At 38.2% G+C, this 17,182-nt stretch overlaps 1 protein-coding gene across 5 annotated transcripts in view; it reads left to right on the top strand.

The window, feature by feature from the left end:
* Window positions 1–10,435, top strand: part of LOC124872341 (spermatid perinuclear RNA binding protein) — a 119,561-nt gene extending 109,126 nt beyond the window's left edge. For 4 of the 5 annotated variants that reach the window (XM_047372220.1, XM_047372221.1, XM_047372223.1 and 1 more), the window contains exon 19: window positions 3,663–10,435. In XM_047372220.1, the coding sequence (XP_047228176.1) occupies window positions 3,663–3,757 (95 nt within the window). In that variant the 3' untranslated portion in view covers window positions 3,758–10,435. Of the gene's footprint in view, window positions 1–121; window positions 649–3,662 lie in introns of those variants that run through there. The other variant, XM_047372222.1, reaches the window with a different exon arrangement.
* The last annotated feature ends 6,747 nt before the right edge of the window (window positions 10,436–17,182 follow it).

The raw sequence follows: 17,182 nt of genomic DNA, 5'->3' as shown, positions 1-17,182 counted from the left end.
TGCCAGGTGTTTGTCGAGCATACCCACAGCATAGTGTGTGCTACAGTGAGCATAGACACTTGGTTTTTTTTGTTGCCCAGCACTCATGCAGAGCTATGCTCTTCTTATGTCTCCCCTCTAGGTTTGCCCAAGAGAATGCTTCTGTTGCCTGTCATGAAAGTGCCCGCCTACCCCGTACCCCACTACCACTTCTTTTAGCACAGGAGACACACATACCAAATCCAGCCAGCCTTTTTTCTAGAAGGGAAACTCGGTCTTTGTTTTTTTGTGTTTACTTTTTTTGCCTTTTTTTTCTACTCCCTCTATAATAGGATCTGAATTAAAAATGAGCTGATGATTTTTCTGTTTTCTTACTGTTAAAAATTTTTCAACTTAAAATCTGCAGGTTCTTAAATGTAAAAAAAAAACTTGAAGGATTTGTACTGTGAACTGTTACCTCAGTCTTTGAGTCTAAATTATCTATAAATACCTGTATGAGCTTTTTATTATTTTGTTCATTTTTTGCTAAGAAGAAGAGATCATTTTGCAACACATCTAATTAAGTCACATTTTATGTGTATAAAGGAAGTAAGAATGTAAGCTGTCTAAAGAATGTATAGGAGTGTATCTAAGATGCTGAAAATGTAATAAAGTTAAGCTCAAATGAAAGCTGGAAAGTGCCTGTTCTATATCTGGTCTGAAGGCTTTCAGCTCATGGCAACTCGACACATTCGATTTATACTCCTTAGAACAGTTCTACTTCATAATAAGCAGAGATTCACCCATTGTTCTCCTGAACAAAGGGTTTGCACATTAGAGAGTTTGAATAAGCAGCTTTGAATTCCAGTCTCCTTCTGTTACTCAGATGTCTTTTTATGTAAATCAGATCTGCTCGATACATCTTTTTTGACCTGCAGCTCATTGATCTTTGGAGAAAAAGGTCTGAAGACTTTTGATTCAAAAAGCTTCTGGGAGATATATCTTACATTCATCTGCACAATCTTATCACTAGTTGGAAAGCTTTTGTTTGTTTTTCTTCCTTGGATTTTTTTCAGAAATTTACATTGTTTACGTTGGATTTTTTTGCACAGAATCAGAAAGCTCTGACATTGCCTTGACTTATTGAAATTGAACCATCTGAAGATTGTTTTCTAGTTTTTTTCTCTATATATATGTTTAATATGCCTGATATCTAGTCCCCTTTAACTAGAAATAAACTTACTGTAATATGAGCTACCTTTTGAAGGTAAATTTAAATCCCGGGCGCAGCTCAGCACCAGTCGAGAAACAGTTATGCTGGCTCTTCACAACATCTATTTCATCCAGCCAACAAGCGATAAACCCAACAACATCTCCATGATTACAGCTGAAGTGTGGCCATTGGATGAGAAGATCATGTGTCTTGTCCAATGGTTGGTTGAGCTCCATGAGGTTATAAATCATTGTCTTCATCCGAACTGTCCTTTTAAATCCACATAGTTGAGGATGTTTACCAGCTGTTGCTTGTGCTGTGAGGTTTGTCTGTTTTTCATTTGTTTTAGGTTCAAGTTCAGAGTACACCTTCCAGAAGAATTTGTTCATGTCTTTTTCATCTTGTTTTACACAATAGAAAAAAACAGTTTAATATTATGTCAAATATCAAGTTTCCTACACACTATGGAAGAGTTTGGAGTTTGACTTTTGTTTTTTCCAGGTCTGGATAAGTATGGGGGAAAAAAAAGTATTGAAATTATTTGTATTTCTAGATTTTTCTCGCTATCCTGATATCCACATTTTATGTCCTTCCTTTGTTCCTTTGTTCAGTCCTTTCTTTCTTTCTTTGATTATGTCCTTCCTTGCTGTTTGGAAGGAAGTGCTTTTTGCTGATTGTAAAGTCATATTCAATAAATTAGAATATTATTGAAAAGTTTATTTATTTCAGTAACGAAATTCTCTAAGTGAAAGACATACAGATTAATTACACAGTCTGTTTTCGTCTTTATTTCTATTAATTATGATGATTTTCTGCTTGCAGCCAATATTAACACGACGTTTAAGATTAGAATATAACATCGCACCAATAAAAAAATAAATTTTCGACACAGAAACATGGGCTTAATGAAGAATATGTTTAATATTTGCTTAATGGTTATTATTTTCAAAGGGTGCTTTTAATCTTACAAACAAGCCTCGTTTGAACCCATATCCTAATTTATTGTATGTTGAAAGCTTCCCCAATGTATAAATGAATCCCCTAAATTCAGAACACAATCATTGTGAGTGTATTTATTGTTTTAATATCAACATTTGAATAAAAATTGTAGTCCAGAAAAGTGTGGCATTTTCTAGGAGCCCTGCAAATATGCCTCAATAATTATATATATACCTACACAATACTAAAAGTGTTAAAGTTCATCTTCTGGAAAGGAAACGAAATTTAATGATTTAAAAAAAAAAAAAAATTTTAAAAGCTTTTAATGTTTCAGAAATTTCAAATTAGTCACTCTGCCAAAAAAAAGCCCAGATCTCAATTCCTCCATCACACTGTTGCTTCTCTGCCTTGTTTGTGGTCTGTATAAGGATACATGGTCTAAAGAAAATATTGTACCAGAACTGCCTGTTATATATCTGAGGCTTGACTGTGATCTCAGCAACACAAGGCTGCTGCATTGCAACAAAGAGACACAAATTATTCCACACATATTTGTGCCACAACTATGCAAATATTTTAGCAATATCCCAACAGTACCTTTAATCACCCTGCTCAACCATGGAGACACTCTGTCTGTGCTGGTGAAGATTCAAATTGTGATTATGCTTGCATGTAGGTTTAAATTCTGGAATCAACATGAGCATTGTTACCTTTTAATATTTCTGCTTAAGATGCACAGCATATATTGTAGTTCTTTTAAACAATAGATGTCACTACTCCCTCTTTTCAACAAGTGGTAACCGAGGAGTCTAGAGAAGGTACAGTCCATAAAACCCCAAATACAACATTTTCACCTTAACATTATTTTTACATGGTTTTGTATGTGTATGTAACATTTCACAATAAGCAGTTTATTCTGTGGTCATATTCTTCCATTAACTTGGTTATATAAATTAAGCCCCCTCCAGATTTTTTATCCTGCTGCTCTTCTCATTCTATGAGTGCTATTTTAAAATTGTACAAATCGGAAGGTGCACAACAGTCCAAAACAGCAAAGTAATTTCCTTAATTTTTCTTATGTGACCCCATTCATGATTTCAACAATGGGAAGCATGAATTTGGGAATATTTACTTACCTCAGCATGCTGAATGCTTAAAGTGGCTTACACGGCAGGGGACCCTGTCTTCAGATTAATTCAGCTAATAAGTACTCTTGGCCTGCCTCACTTACACTGCATATAGAACCTGGAACTGAAGATGGTCAAGCACTCATGAAGTATTAAAAAAAAGATGAGGCGGTAGAGTCGTTGCTGGATTAACTTATGCAGCAGCACTCCATAAAATTCAGACCCTTTATCTCAATGCACATGTAAAGAATGAAACAATGTTGCTTCATTAACGATAAACATTGTTTTATAGCTATTAAATGATAAATAAAAAGTCTGAATAAACATCTGTCATCATTTGCTCCAGTACTTCAGTCTTTAAGGAACATGTTTTGTCTTGTACTAATCTGTGCATCCCTCTTTCTCTCTGCTCTTCATCACTGCAGGTGGTCTGTTCATTGACAATCCTTTCTACCAGCCGCGTACCATTGCTCCTTTTATCATTCACCTAGGTCCGCAGGATCTCTTCTCTGACTTCTAAAGGCAGGAAGCCGTTGGGCGCGCTCTTCACATTTTTTTTTTTTTTCTGTCTCTTCCCACTGGACACCTGGCTGCACACTCGTCCACCTGTTTGTCTGTCGGTCTGAGCGAGGTCGCCTTTTATTCTGTCCTGGCCGATGGAACGATTTGCTCACAGACTCAAGTTGTTTCGGTTCAATCAGAGAAACGATCCTACCTGCTGACTGAGAGCTGTTGTTTTTCTTTTCTCTCTCCGCCCAGAATATCCTCCTCAGAGGAGAGCAGATTTTACGCAAAGCAATACTCGGATTTTACGAGAAACGTACAAGAATAGGCTGAACAATGGTCTTTTCGCATAGCAATACACCCAAACTCGTCTCTTTAAGCTACTTGAGAAGATGTGAATGTCCCACGGAGGTTTACTCAACACAGCATTGCAATAGCTGATTCTGATTGTATGTTCTGTGTGTGTATGTGTGGCTATAACATGACTATTTACACAGATACCTATGGTGTATTTCTATAAAAACGTGTTGATGATAATAACGTTAATATATAATAATGTACTTATGTAAATACTCTTTAAAGTCTAATTATTGTTATAAAAGATTTTAGAATCATAACGTGAAATGTAACTGTAATACCACAGCATAGCTTTCTTCCAGTTTTATATACACTGAGCAATTGAAGCTAGTTCTAGAAAATGCAATATTATCTTTGTTATTCCTATTAACCAGTGCTAGTAGAATATTAATGCTTCCTACTTTTCTTCCTTCATCCTTTCCTCTGTCTTTGATGTCTATCTGAGCCTTTCTGAGCGCTCTCTCTGCCGGCTGCAGCGTGTTTACTCGGCCTGTGGAGCAGAGGCGTGCCCTACTGTAGACATGACTCAAAACCACACAGTTTTTGCCTGTCAGAAAGCACATTTTCTATAGTCTCACTGTTGGCAGGGAACACCGTTGTTACGAGCACTCTTTGTATGTGTGTTTCATGTATGTGTTTGCTCTAATGTGCGCTCTCCTCCCCCTCTGCCATTCATGGACACAAAACTATCAACACACAGAACAATAATGAGCTCCGTCTCGCTTGCCTTATAGGGTCCAAAAGCACAGCTGGCTTCACACACACTCTTCAGTTATCATCTTTGCAGCTCTTCCTCGTTGGCTGACGGTGATGCAGAAAAGGCTTAACTGCACATACAGCACAAGCTACTGGCACACAAATTAAAGATATAGAAAAGAGGAAATAATAGATGAGAAAGGGAGGCAAGTATTTGGCCATTTTTGTGTGCCATAACATTTTGCTCAAACTTTTATTGGGGATTCAAGCTCAATTCTGTCTCCCTTTTACTCATTTTGCCTTACATTAACATGTAGGTTATGAAATAGTACTTAGTACTCACTATCAGAAGTTAAAAACAAGAAGGAAAAGGTTAAAAACCTTCTTGAAAATTGGTCTAGATCGTGGATTGTTTGGAAATGGGGTTCTGTGGAGTCATCAGTAGTCAGTATCTGTCTAGCAGCTAAGACCTGACTGGCAGACTAAGAGAGCAGCTTTCAGAAGGACTGAAGCCGTAGTTCAAGCATGGCCTGAAGCACTGCCACAGTTTAAGCCTGGTCTGGACATAAAAACTTTAATCGACTTGTTTTATGGGATTGGTTGTTGGAACTCTTACTTGTTATGTGGAAGTTTCAAATCTTAGTCAGGACCTCACCAAGGGACGTTTGCATGTTTTTTTCCAGGTACTCCACCCTCCACTCCAAAACTGTACATGTTGGGTTGATTGGCAACTCTGAGGTGTGTGAGCATGTTTGAATGCTTTCTTTCTCTCCGTTCAAACTGGCGACTTCCTCTGAGGATATCCTGCCTCTCAACTAAAGAGTGTAAATAAGCATGTGATCCTGTGAAATGGTGTGAAAGGTTTGAGTTGTTTATGATTTGTAAAGCCAGTATTATCTGCTGTTAGCTTCACTTTCCAGTGAGAATTCCTCAGATTCATCAAACCTATATTTTTACTGACTGCGATCTCCCCCAAGTAGTATATTGACTACTTACTATTTCACAGAACCCCATTAAAAAAAAAAAACACATGAGCTGTCCTTCAAGATGTTTTTTATTAAAAAAAAAGTCAAAGCTGAAGTACGGTCTCTGCATATTAAGTTGCATTTTAGTAGTGGTTTAGTGTATAGTGGCCATTTGAATGAATTTGTCGTGTATATGCAGTTGTAGATCATGGATATTACATTGTCCATTAAAATCTGAGGTTATTTTGGTAGTTGATATTTTATTCTGAATTAGCAGAATCAGCAGGAGTTTGTGATAGGCTCTTCTTGGCAAGTTAGAGGTTTTTACATCTTTCTCAGAGCTCTTCATCCCCAATGTTTCTTCTTTCTAGCCTTTAACTGAAAGCAGACGTTAGTCAGCAAAGGAAAAATCAAAGGGAATGTGCTTCAGATGGCTTTGATTTTTCTTACACTCACTCTGAACTGGGCACCACTTTGATTTATGGAGCTTAAATTTATCAGCAATGACATCTGAGAAAAAGTCGATAAGCATTTAAAGTTAATTTTTAGAGACAATAATTCAAGTAAGAGCTGGACTTTGTAAGGAACTCAGTTCATGAAAGTATCAGAAACACAATCTAGATCCTGACACTTCAAGAGCACGATCTGTTAAATAATAACTGATAATGTTTGAGTTAACCATATCCAAAGGTCTGCTTTAGACTATTGCTGCTTTGCTCATGTGGGGACTTGACATGCATGCAATAACACTTGGTTGCGTTAAAGCAGACCTTCTCTGTCAGCTGAGAGTTTTTTTTACAGTCCCCTTTCTCTGCCCCCACTCTTTTCCCCCAGATGGCCTTCATTAATAAGGCAGACAGTCATACCTCGGTGAGTAACCTTTTCATTTCCCCTCAGACTGAACAGACACGTAGGAGGAGTCACCCTGACTGCTAACCCCGTCCTCTCCCTGTGCTGGCTGTACCCCCGCATGCAGAGGACAGGCAGCGGAGCGGGAGCTCAGACAACCATTGTTGACCTAAAAGTGGCAATGGTGGTCCAGTGGGGAAAGGTCCAGAACACGGTTCATCCACAGTCAAAGATGTGTTAATATGCTGCAGAAGGAAGAAGTCCAAATATGTTGCTTGCTAGAGTTCATAGTGAAATATGTGGAACAGAAAAACTGGGTTACAGTCTACAGTACTGTGCAAAAGTCTTAAATCATCCATCATTTCTTTATACTTTGCTTCCATGGAGCCAGACTTTTTTTAAGCTTTGTTTTGCCTTCAAGAAATGTCTCATTAGACACTCTGAAGTTCTTTCTTTGGACTTTGGCTGCTTTGTGCACAACAGACAAAATTGTTCATGCAGTAAAAAGATCCTAAACTTGAGGGATATTGTTCTGTTGGCACAACAATTTAGTAAGAATCCAATTTTAAATGGAATGTATAGCCAGGGGTTTTCAAACCTTTTAGAACAGCTGTCACCACAAAATGGCATGATATTCCAAGTATAACCATCTTCTCAAAAATTTTAAATCATAGATCCGAGAGGACTTGGACTTTAAAATTTTTTTGTGTTGTCTTAAAACCTGGAAAAAGAAAAAAAAAGTCAAATCCATTAACAGTGCTTTCTTGAAGGTATGTGTTGAAAGGAAGGACGTTTTTACCCAGAACTTCAAATACAAAAGTTTGAAGTTGGGTAAAAGGAACAGCATGATCCCTACAAGTCAGAATGTCAAGTGGGAAAGTTGGAAATTTCCCACCAATCCCAAACACAAAATTCTAATTTCTCTACCTTGTATATAAAACTTGATTGCTGCAGAAAAAAGAAAACATTGTAATTGCTTTTCAGATTATTTGTAGCTGATTTAATCTTTCACACAAGCGGTTCTGTTCATCCTCCTTTAGAGAACACATAGCTACAGTGAAAATACTAAATGTCATTAGGTTGTTTTGCTAATAGTAGTTGGCCTGTTCAATGATCATATCACTTAGCAAATCCCACTGATTTTCCAACTTGGAGCTAAAACATGGTTGAGTTTGATTTGATGTTATTCCCAGATGGTGGTTCTGGCTTCAGATTAAGTGGATCACAGTAGCAGTCGCCACCAGGACTTTGATCCTGATTCAGTCTAAACCTCTACAGATCATTATTGGAAGTTCTCGAAATGTTCTCCACTGCACGTAAAAAAAAAATAAAAAGTTTAAATGACGTTCCCAAGGTGCTTGATTAATGAATGCCATTTGCTGTTGGTGCCTATTTTCTCTGACTCACAGTTAATTTGTTCATCTTTAGCTTCCAAGTAATTAACACAAGTATGAGTATGACTAATGGTCTCACAATTATCTGGGCTAGAGTGGTCTGAGCTTGAAAATCAGGGCTTTAGGCACTTTATTACAAACATCTTTTTAGTAGAAGACCAACTAAAGAATAGGTCTGTCAGGTCTTGCGTTAGTTCTGGATTTACTTTTTTCTTTCTTTTTTTAACCTGCACAAATATGCCGCCATGGTGAGGTACAAAGATTGGACAGCAAATGAGTAAAATAGCAGCCAAAGTCCAAAGAGAAATTTTGAAAGATCTTCAATCCTTGGATGTCTATGTTGATCCAAACCACTTTGAAATACAACAACAAAGGTTCACCTTGGAGGAACTTGTTTGTAATTTATTAGAGATTACCCAGAAAAAAAACACATTTTATGTTATTTAAAAGTACATACACATAGCAATCATTTAGAAAAAGAATCAGATTTTCTATGATCCACATCTAGTATTGTATGGATATTTTGCTTTGTGTGTGTGTGTGTGTAATCTTGTGATCAAACAAAAAGCTGTATGTTTTGTTTTATTATTTTAAAGTAGAAGGTAATCTTGGGAACAGATTCTGAATCCTCATGCTGGACAGAGTTGTATGTGTGGGTAAAGTCTCTTGTTTTTGCAAGTTCTGTTCCCGTTTCGTCAGCTGAAGCAGTGGTTTTCCAACATTTCAGTCTCAGCTTCGCTAAAACAAATAATACAAAAATAGCACAAATTGCGCATGAGCAATACACCTGCGCATCGTACTCAGGGCCACCTGGCACTCGCACTCTCTCTCTCACACACACACACACACATACACAGACATATGCAAACAGACAAACACACACAAGCACACTTGTAATCAAATGTAAATATGTCAGCTTTTAAAACCCAAGCACACATAATTGATGTGATATCCTCTTCTCTGTGGATTGTGTGTCACATGTGGTTGGATCTTGCTTGTTCTTGAAGATTTGAGCCATTTAAAGCTGAGAAAACATGTCCCCACCTGCCCTGTTTATTATCATGGTGCTTTACGAGGGGCTGCTTGTAGCACTGTACATAATAGGTCTCTGCTGGGAGGAAACTGGGAGAAGTTCTGGCTTTCTAACACGCACAAAAGCTTTTGGATTCTGCAAAAACATTCAGTAGTTGCTCTGAGGGACATTTCTTGCAGATCATGTTTGGAGCTTTTTTTTTTTTTTTTTTTACAATTTTTGTCATCAGAAGGTTACAAATTAAAGTTGTGCTTGCAGAGATATCTTTGGGAAAATGTTTGTTTTTCTCTCCTGGACAGGTTTAAACCACACACCAAAGATTTCCAAAGCCTTTTGTTGCACAAATCTGATCAATCTGCAAGTCTCCTAGGAGCCATATGCACAATTTGGAGATGGGTGTGCAACACATTTGATGCACAAAAAGCCTGAACATGGTTCAGTATGAACCCACAGAGGATAATAAACACCTATGTATTTATAAAACAAAATCTCCAATATATAGCCTCTGAAGAAAAACAGTTTTTTTGCATTAAAATATATGAATTCAGAAGGTCCATCTACGAGTCGTCTTTTAACTCTCCCATCTCATTTTTTGATGAATGTAGCAAAGTAACCAGACTAATTGCTAAACTCATGGTTTACCGCGAGCGTGTGTGGGTGCATCTGTGTCGGAGGACCACGGCGTGGCTGTTTCACACACAACACTGCAGACCCGTCGAGCATGTCGTTGCATACTTCCTGGTCCGCGAATTATTAAAACTCCTCCTGAAAAATGATCAAAACGTTTCTGTTGGGAATGTACACTGTTAATGTAGTGATTGTCATGTAGAATGTATTTACTCATAGAGAGATTAAACTTTTTTTTGTAAAGAAGCATATATACAGAATATATATGGTTGAAAACACACATATATACATATATAAATATATAAACATCTATATATCTTTTGAGCTGCCTGTGTGTGAGGGTTACTTTGGGCGCATCTAACCTGTTAAGATTCATATTGGTTTTCAGATTTGATTTGATTTTGTTGATTTCCATTAATGCCGTTTTGACAAATGTAGTGTCTTATGAGTGTTCATTTTTTTTCCCCGTGTAAATATAATTTTAATTTAATTTTTTATAAAAAGGGGTTTTTAAAAAAGACTGTTTTACGATGCTGCCTATAATTTAATGATGTGATCTGTTCACAGAATCTATTAATTCATCAAAGTTGTGAAATGTTTAGTGGCTGTGGTGAACAGAGGCCGCTAATGATGAAGGATGAGGTTTGTTTGAACTTGCTGTGTTGATTTGTTTTGATCGGTAGCAGCATTCACTGCTGTGATGATCCACGGTTGTCACTGTTCTGATTTAACATATGCTTGACAAACTGAAAATAAACTTGGGAAGTGCTGAATTATTTGTTTTGTGGCGATTTTCTTTTTTTTCTTTTCTTTTTTTAAAGATGTGTCTTGTACATTTGTGATTAGACATTTACATACACTCATCCTCGGCATGATGATCTTAATTTTGAGCTTTTAATATTTTTGATTGAATTGTTCTTTTTTTCCAGGTTGGATTTATTCCTAAACATATAGCAGAAAATATGTTTTAACTTTCTAGAAACCCAAATTTTTCATACATTTCCTTAGTATTTAGCGGAATAAAGTTTTGAGTCAAATATTTGGTGTATTTTCCACATGCTTCTACCAATAGTTTGCTGGTTTTGGCCCATTCCTCCTGATAGAACTGGTGTAACTGATTCAGGTTTTCAGTCTACCTTTCTCCCTCACATCTTTTAAGTTCTGCCCACAAATGTTTAACAAGACTGAGATCATGGATTTGTGATGGCTACTCTGAAAGATTATTTTTGTTGTCTTTAAGCCACCATCTAATTACTTTTGGCTGTATGACATGGGTAATTTTCCATTTGAAAGACCCATTTGCACACAAGCTTTAACTTCCTGCTGATGTCTTGAGATATTGCTTCAGTGTTTCCACATACTGTTCTTTCCTTATGATGTGCGTTTTGTAAAGTGCATCCTGGGGGAAAGAAAAAAAAACCCACACATGACACTGACACCGCAGTACATCACAGTCGGGATATTGTTCTCAGGCTTAAAAGCTTCTTAATTTTTCCTCCAAATGTTTCCTATGGCCAAATACTTCCACTTTAGTTGTTTAGACCTTTGTCCCTGAATGTGTTTGCAAACTAATCTGTCTTTTTATATTGCTTTTGAATAATAACAGCTTTGTTCTTGCTGAGTGGCATTTTAGTGCATGTTGGTGCAGGACTCATTTCTCTGTGGATAACGACTCTCTCTTTTCAGCATCAGTCAGCATGTTCACAAGGTCTTAAGCTTTTGTTTTGGGGTTGATATGAGCATTTTGTTATAAAATTGTTTTGAAACACAGAATGTGTCACCCTCTTAAATAGGATGATGGCTGGACATTACTAGGCTGTTTTTACTTGCCTACAGTTGTTAAATAATTGTTTAAACAGTTATTTGTGGAACTTTCTGGAAATTGTACTGAAGGATGCACTAGACTTATGGAGCTCAACAATTCTCTTTCTGATATCTTACCTGATTTCTTATCATTTTCCCATGTTTTCACACAAGCAAAAACCGTGTGTTTGAGGTGTTCCCTAAAGTACTTTCACGCCTATCCCTCAATTTAACTGAAATGTTGTGAATAAAGCTATCAGAAGCTTACATTGACATGACATCTCAACCTGAGCTTTACTAAATAATTAAAAGCATTTAAGTTCTGAATTTGAAGAAAATATTAAAACAAACTTAAAAATATGGGCTGCACGGTGGCGCAGTTGGTAGCACTGTTGCCTTGCAGCAAGAAGGTCCTGGGTTCAATTCCCAGCCAGGGGTCTTTCTGCATGGAGTTTGCATGTTCTCCCCGTGCATGCGTGGGTTCTCACCGGGTACTCCGGCTTCCTCCCACAGTCCAAAGACATGCCTGTTAGGTTAATTGGTCCCTCTAAATTGCCCTTCGGTGTATGAATGACTGTGTGCATGGTTGTTTGTGTGTTGCCCTGCGATGGACTGGCGACCTGTCCAGGGTGTACCCCGCCTCTCGCCCATAGACTGCTGGAGATAGGCACCAGCTCCCCCGCGACCCACTATGGAATAAGCGGTAGAAAATGACTGACTTAAAAATAATCTCATATTTTTATATTTAGCAAATGAAAATAGTTTTAGTGAACTTAACTGACCTAAAACAGGGAAGGTTTAGTTTTGACTGACAGTTAGAAATAGATGTTTGTGAGTATTTTTATATGATGTATTCAAAGGTATGGGTTCCACTGTATGTAGTGAGCTGCAGAATTTGTTGTGGGGCATTCCAAAATGTAAAACTGAACACACTTTTGTTTGTTTATGGATTATGTACTGATATATTTTTATTATAGACCCAAATATATTCCCCCACATTGCTAATGCTGCATCCTGACATTGAAACTTGAAAACTATGTCATCATGAGTTAAGGATATGGGCAATAATTGGCACGTTTATGTAAGAGCTTCAGCACACGGTGGATTTGTGATACGAGCTGTCCATCTTCTTCAGAGCAGAGCTGCTGATGGTGGAGTCTCCGGTGGGTATCCGGTGACATCTCCAGCATTCAACACCATCAGCACACAGCCACAGCTGCCAGTCATCCTGCCAGGCCATGTGCACGTCAGTGCTTTTAGAGAAGCAACAACAGAAAGGATGGAGGCAAAGGATTTTGTCTGAGAGGAAGGAAACAAGATGGAGGGGAGGTAACCTGAGCTCACCAGATGACGACACTTACCCTGTCAAATGAAACCTTGCTCAGTGTTGGAGATTGGGTCAAATGGGGCAAAGTTGTGAGAGGATTATCTATTTAAAGGCTTCAAGTCATGCCTTAAGTTTGCTTCTGATTGTCTATATGTCTCTTGAGGGCTAAAAATGTGGGTTTAAAGCTGTGGTTTTTATTGGACAAAAATCTGCTTAAGAGAACTGCTTTGTAGTGACAAAAATACAAAATCAGACATATTACATCAGATTTTTGTCCCATAAGATGTGTGTAGCTTCCTTCTACTCAGGTTACATTTCCTTATCTTCCAGTTATGCACACTAATATGGGAAACTAATCAGACACCTTATACTGGAGGCAACTGCTCCTCTCTCTGCAGTGTTCCAGGCTGCCGGGCTATAAATGACCGTGGACTGCTGACAACTCTTTTAGGTATGACCTGGATTGGGTTTCAGCCAGAGACATGACAGTCTGGGGAGCTCACAAATCATATTGTAATGACACAGCTCTCCTCCACCTCACCACATTAGCCCCTTTTCCACTGGCTCGTTTTAGCCGGTGCGGCTCCACTCCACTCAGTTTCGCTCTTCTTGGTATGGTAGCTGTTGTGTTTCCACTCACCCGCCGATGGCTGAAGCTATGGGGAATGAACCCCCACCTCCTGTCATGAGTGTAGTGCGCTGTGCCGCTATTAACGTTACTGTGTTACGTTGTCACATTAAAGTAATCCACGTGAATTGATAAAAAATTAATGGAATATAAAAACATAAACTAAATACTAATAACGTTTGTATTTATGTATATGCAATAATGTCTTATGTTTTTTATGTATAAAATGATCCACTTGGATAATTATCTGGACCATAGCCCAGCCAGAACTTATTAAATAAGGCTCAGGGGTTCTGATGTGAGGGGGTGTGGCAGGAGAAGCAGAGAGGAGAGATGCTGCTGTCTGGATGGTGAAGCTCCAAAGTTTGCCTGAAGAAGTTACAATAAAAAACATACAGAAAAGGTGTTTTCTTTTTTCATGAACATTGGCCTTTGCTTTAAATGTTGTAAAATTTAATTACTAGTGTTTTCAGCTGCTCTCTACCATAGAGCTGGGGATATCTAAGCACTAGCAGCGACTGCTGCTGAGAAGAGCCGGATATTCAGCTGTTCCTCCACGGCTCTGCTGGGAATCCATGCAGGCAGAGGCGAGACTTTAGTTTGATGGACACACAATGAGCACATCATATACAAAAAACTGTCTAAATGAAAGAAGGGGGGCAGATGATCTCATGACTGTGAGCATCGTCAAACATGCAGGGACCCAACAGGGATATAGGAGCTGGATTTAAATCCAAGCCTGTTGGGGAATAAACTAAAAACAGCAACAAGAAAGTAAAAGAAGTGTATTTCTTCTTTGTACTGTAAAAGAAAAAATGCATAAAAATAACACTTTAATGAAAACACTAAATAAAAAATTGTCCCTAACACACAAGTTATCCATAATTGCTAACTGGCAATGTTTAAAGCTCCAATTGATAATAAATGAGGAGCCATTTGACTCATTTAACTTTTTAACAGAGTCTAACAAGTCAAAATATTGAAAAAGGTCAAAACTACAGCTGAGCAAAAATCAGACCATGTGGCATCGCACAGATAGACAGGAAGGTTCAGCAGGCAATACCATCTCTGTCCCTGTAAATAGTGAGAAAGACTTAGCTTGTTAGGATAAAACCCAAATTTCTCTGTTGAACAAAATGACATTGAAGACCTAGTTTTAGTGGTTTTCCAAGCCATAGGCACAAAAACTGGATGTGGTTTTCTATTTAAATTGGCTCACTATGGGTGAGGTTGACATCAAATTAGACTGTCCACTAACGGCATGGATCAGGAGTTGAGTTTAGTAAGGGGCATCTTTAGTTTAATCACATTTACATCAGTGAAATAAAATATACATTAAGATAATATATTGTAAGGGCTGGGAATTCAAAACATTAAAGAGGCACAGCAGTTAAACATGTCTGCTAGTAAGACTGTAGGACCTTAAAAATTGGTGGGATAAAATAATCTAATTTCCTGATATAAAGGATGGTCCAGTGTTTTCTGTGCTAAACGGCAACAGAGGAAACTAAACATTTTACAGAATCAGACCAGATATGTTGACCTGCTTTATCACATTCTGTAAAATTTTCTGATCTGTTTTTTTTAACATGCTTCAGGCTTGAACCAGTCCTTGGACTGTGTTGGTCTTTATCTACTGGTTTTCTGCTGCAGCATCCTGCCCATCTTCAAGTCCTGCTTTATTTTGTAGTTTTTTTTCCTCCATGTCTTATTTCATTGGGGGAGGTTCCTCCTGTTCTTTCACACCCTCACCCAATTTCTTATCACTACACCCGTTGCTTGTTTCACTTTCCTAACCAAGTTAATATCCTCCCTAAAGTTCTCTTGTTGCAGCTTGTTTCCTTCTGTGTGTGGACTGGTTTTGGTTCAGTCCACTTCTTGCTATAGCAGTACCATCCGTTCCATTTTTTATTAGCCATTCATATGAGCAGGGCTGCACGGTGGCGCAGTTGATAGCACTGTTGCGTCTCAGCAAGAAGGTCCTGAGTTTGACTCCCAGCCTGGAGTCTTTGCATGGAGTTCTCCCAATTCTCCCAGTACATGAGCGGGTTCTCTCCGGGTACTCCGGATTCCTTCAACAGGTTAGGTCAATACGTCTCTCTCAATTGCCCTTAGGTGTGAATGGCTGTGTGCATTGTTGTTTGTCCTGTGTGTCTCTGTGTTGCCCTGCGATGGACCAGCGTCCTGTCCAGGGTGTACCCCACCCCTCATCCGTAGACTGCTGGAGACACCAGCTTCCCCTTGACCCTGTACGGAAGAAGCTGGTATCGAAAAAAAGCTCTCCTTACTTCTATTTGATGTTCAACATTTTAATTCACATTCATCATCTAACCAGACAAGCTTCAGTGTTTAAAGTGTGGATAATCAGTCTATGGGGGTACGAGGTGTTTTTGAGAGAAAGTTCTCCTTGTTTCTCGACAATTTTAAAAACTATCTGAACCAATCACAGGTTTAGACAAGGATGTATTGTCTCTGCAAGGAGAACACACACAGGCTTCGTTGTTATTTGCAGGGTTAATGATAGCAAAGTAATTGGCCACAGCAAATGGCTGTAAAGTTTTTGTGTAACTCTAGTGGAACTGAACACATCGTTCTGCTTTGTTCATGCTTGGTAATGAGAGAGGGGAAGCAAAATTGAGGAGGCTGAACACTATAATCCTCAAACATTACAGAAGTCTGTGCAGTTGAGGAAATAAGTAGGATTAAACCATGAGCTGAATACTGGATATCAGCTTGTAATCGGACAACTTTCTGAAACTCAGCTGCTGCAGTACTTCTGAAAATATTTTACCATGTTGCTCACATTGCTTTAAAACAAAATGGTAAAACTAAGAAATGTATGTTTTAAAACTCTTTCATTACTCCCAAACAACCCTGATTTTGATGAAAGGACTAAACTTATAAGATGCTTTCTAATCATATCAACCACTCAAAGTGCTTTGCCCTAGAGCCACATTCACAAACGCACATTAATTCAGATCTATAAGATCAACAAGTGGCAAGAGAGGAAGCTGGAATCGAACCCTGAACTTTTCAACAACTCTTCCTATCAAGCCAAAGTCACCCCGTTTTAATTAGTAGATCACCACAGCTGCATCTCATTAGCTCTGCAGAGACCTGTTGCATGATGATCGAGTGAAATCAGGTGTGTTGGAGCCGGTGAGGATCTAATCATCACCACTTGGGGTAAATATTACACTTCTAACTCCCTAAGTGTGTGATAGAATGGCACATTACGTCTTGCAATCAACAGCTGCACATGATCTTTGTTGTCAGAAGATGGAAGACGTTTTTGGAAGGGTGTATCCCTGACTGTGGATCATTTCTAGGCTGGAGAGAACTTTATGCCAGTGAATTGAGAAATTTCATCAGCAGTTCACCAAGAGGAAGGTTATTTTTTCATGTCATTTATGGAAATATCCTAACAATGTGTCTAAAATATAAAAAAAAAGAGGAAAAAGTTAGAAATCACAAGACAGAAGTTTGAGACCTTATATGTTTTTATTTGGCAATTTGGACAAAAAAGAAATATGAAGTCAAACAATGACATTATCAATAAGTGAAAGCATTAAGCAGCAAGAGGTAAAAGCCACTCATTAAATGGCCGTCATCAAACACAGCTAAAACATTTATTCAAGAAATGTATTACTCCATAAACATTTGAATATTTAACAAAATACTTTACCAGGCTTATTGAGCATTAAAGGGGACATATCATGCTTTTAAATCCTTCCTTTTCACATTTAAGTCATTCAGTTGTGC

This window comes from Girardinichthys multiradiatus, chromosome 8, assembly GCF_021462225.1.
Source record: "Girardinichthys multiradiatus isolate DD_20200921_A chromosome 8, DD_fGirMul_XY1, whole genome shotgun sequence".
Taxonomy (NCBI): domain Eukaryota; kingdom Metazoa; phylum Chordata; class Actinopteri; order Cyprinodontiformes; family Goodeidae; genus Girardinichthys; species Girardinichthys multiradiatus.
Note: the sequence above shows the minus strand (reverse complement) of the source record. Positions and strands in the feature narration are given on the sequence as shown.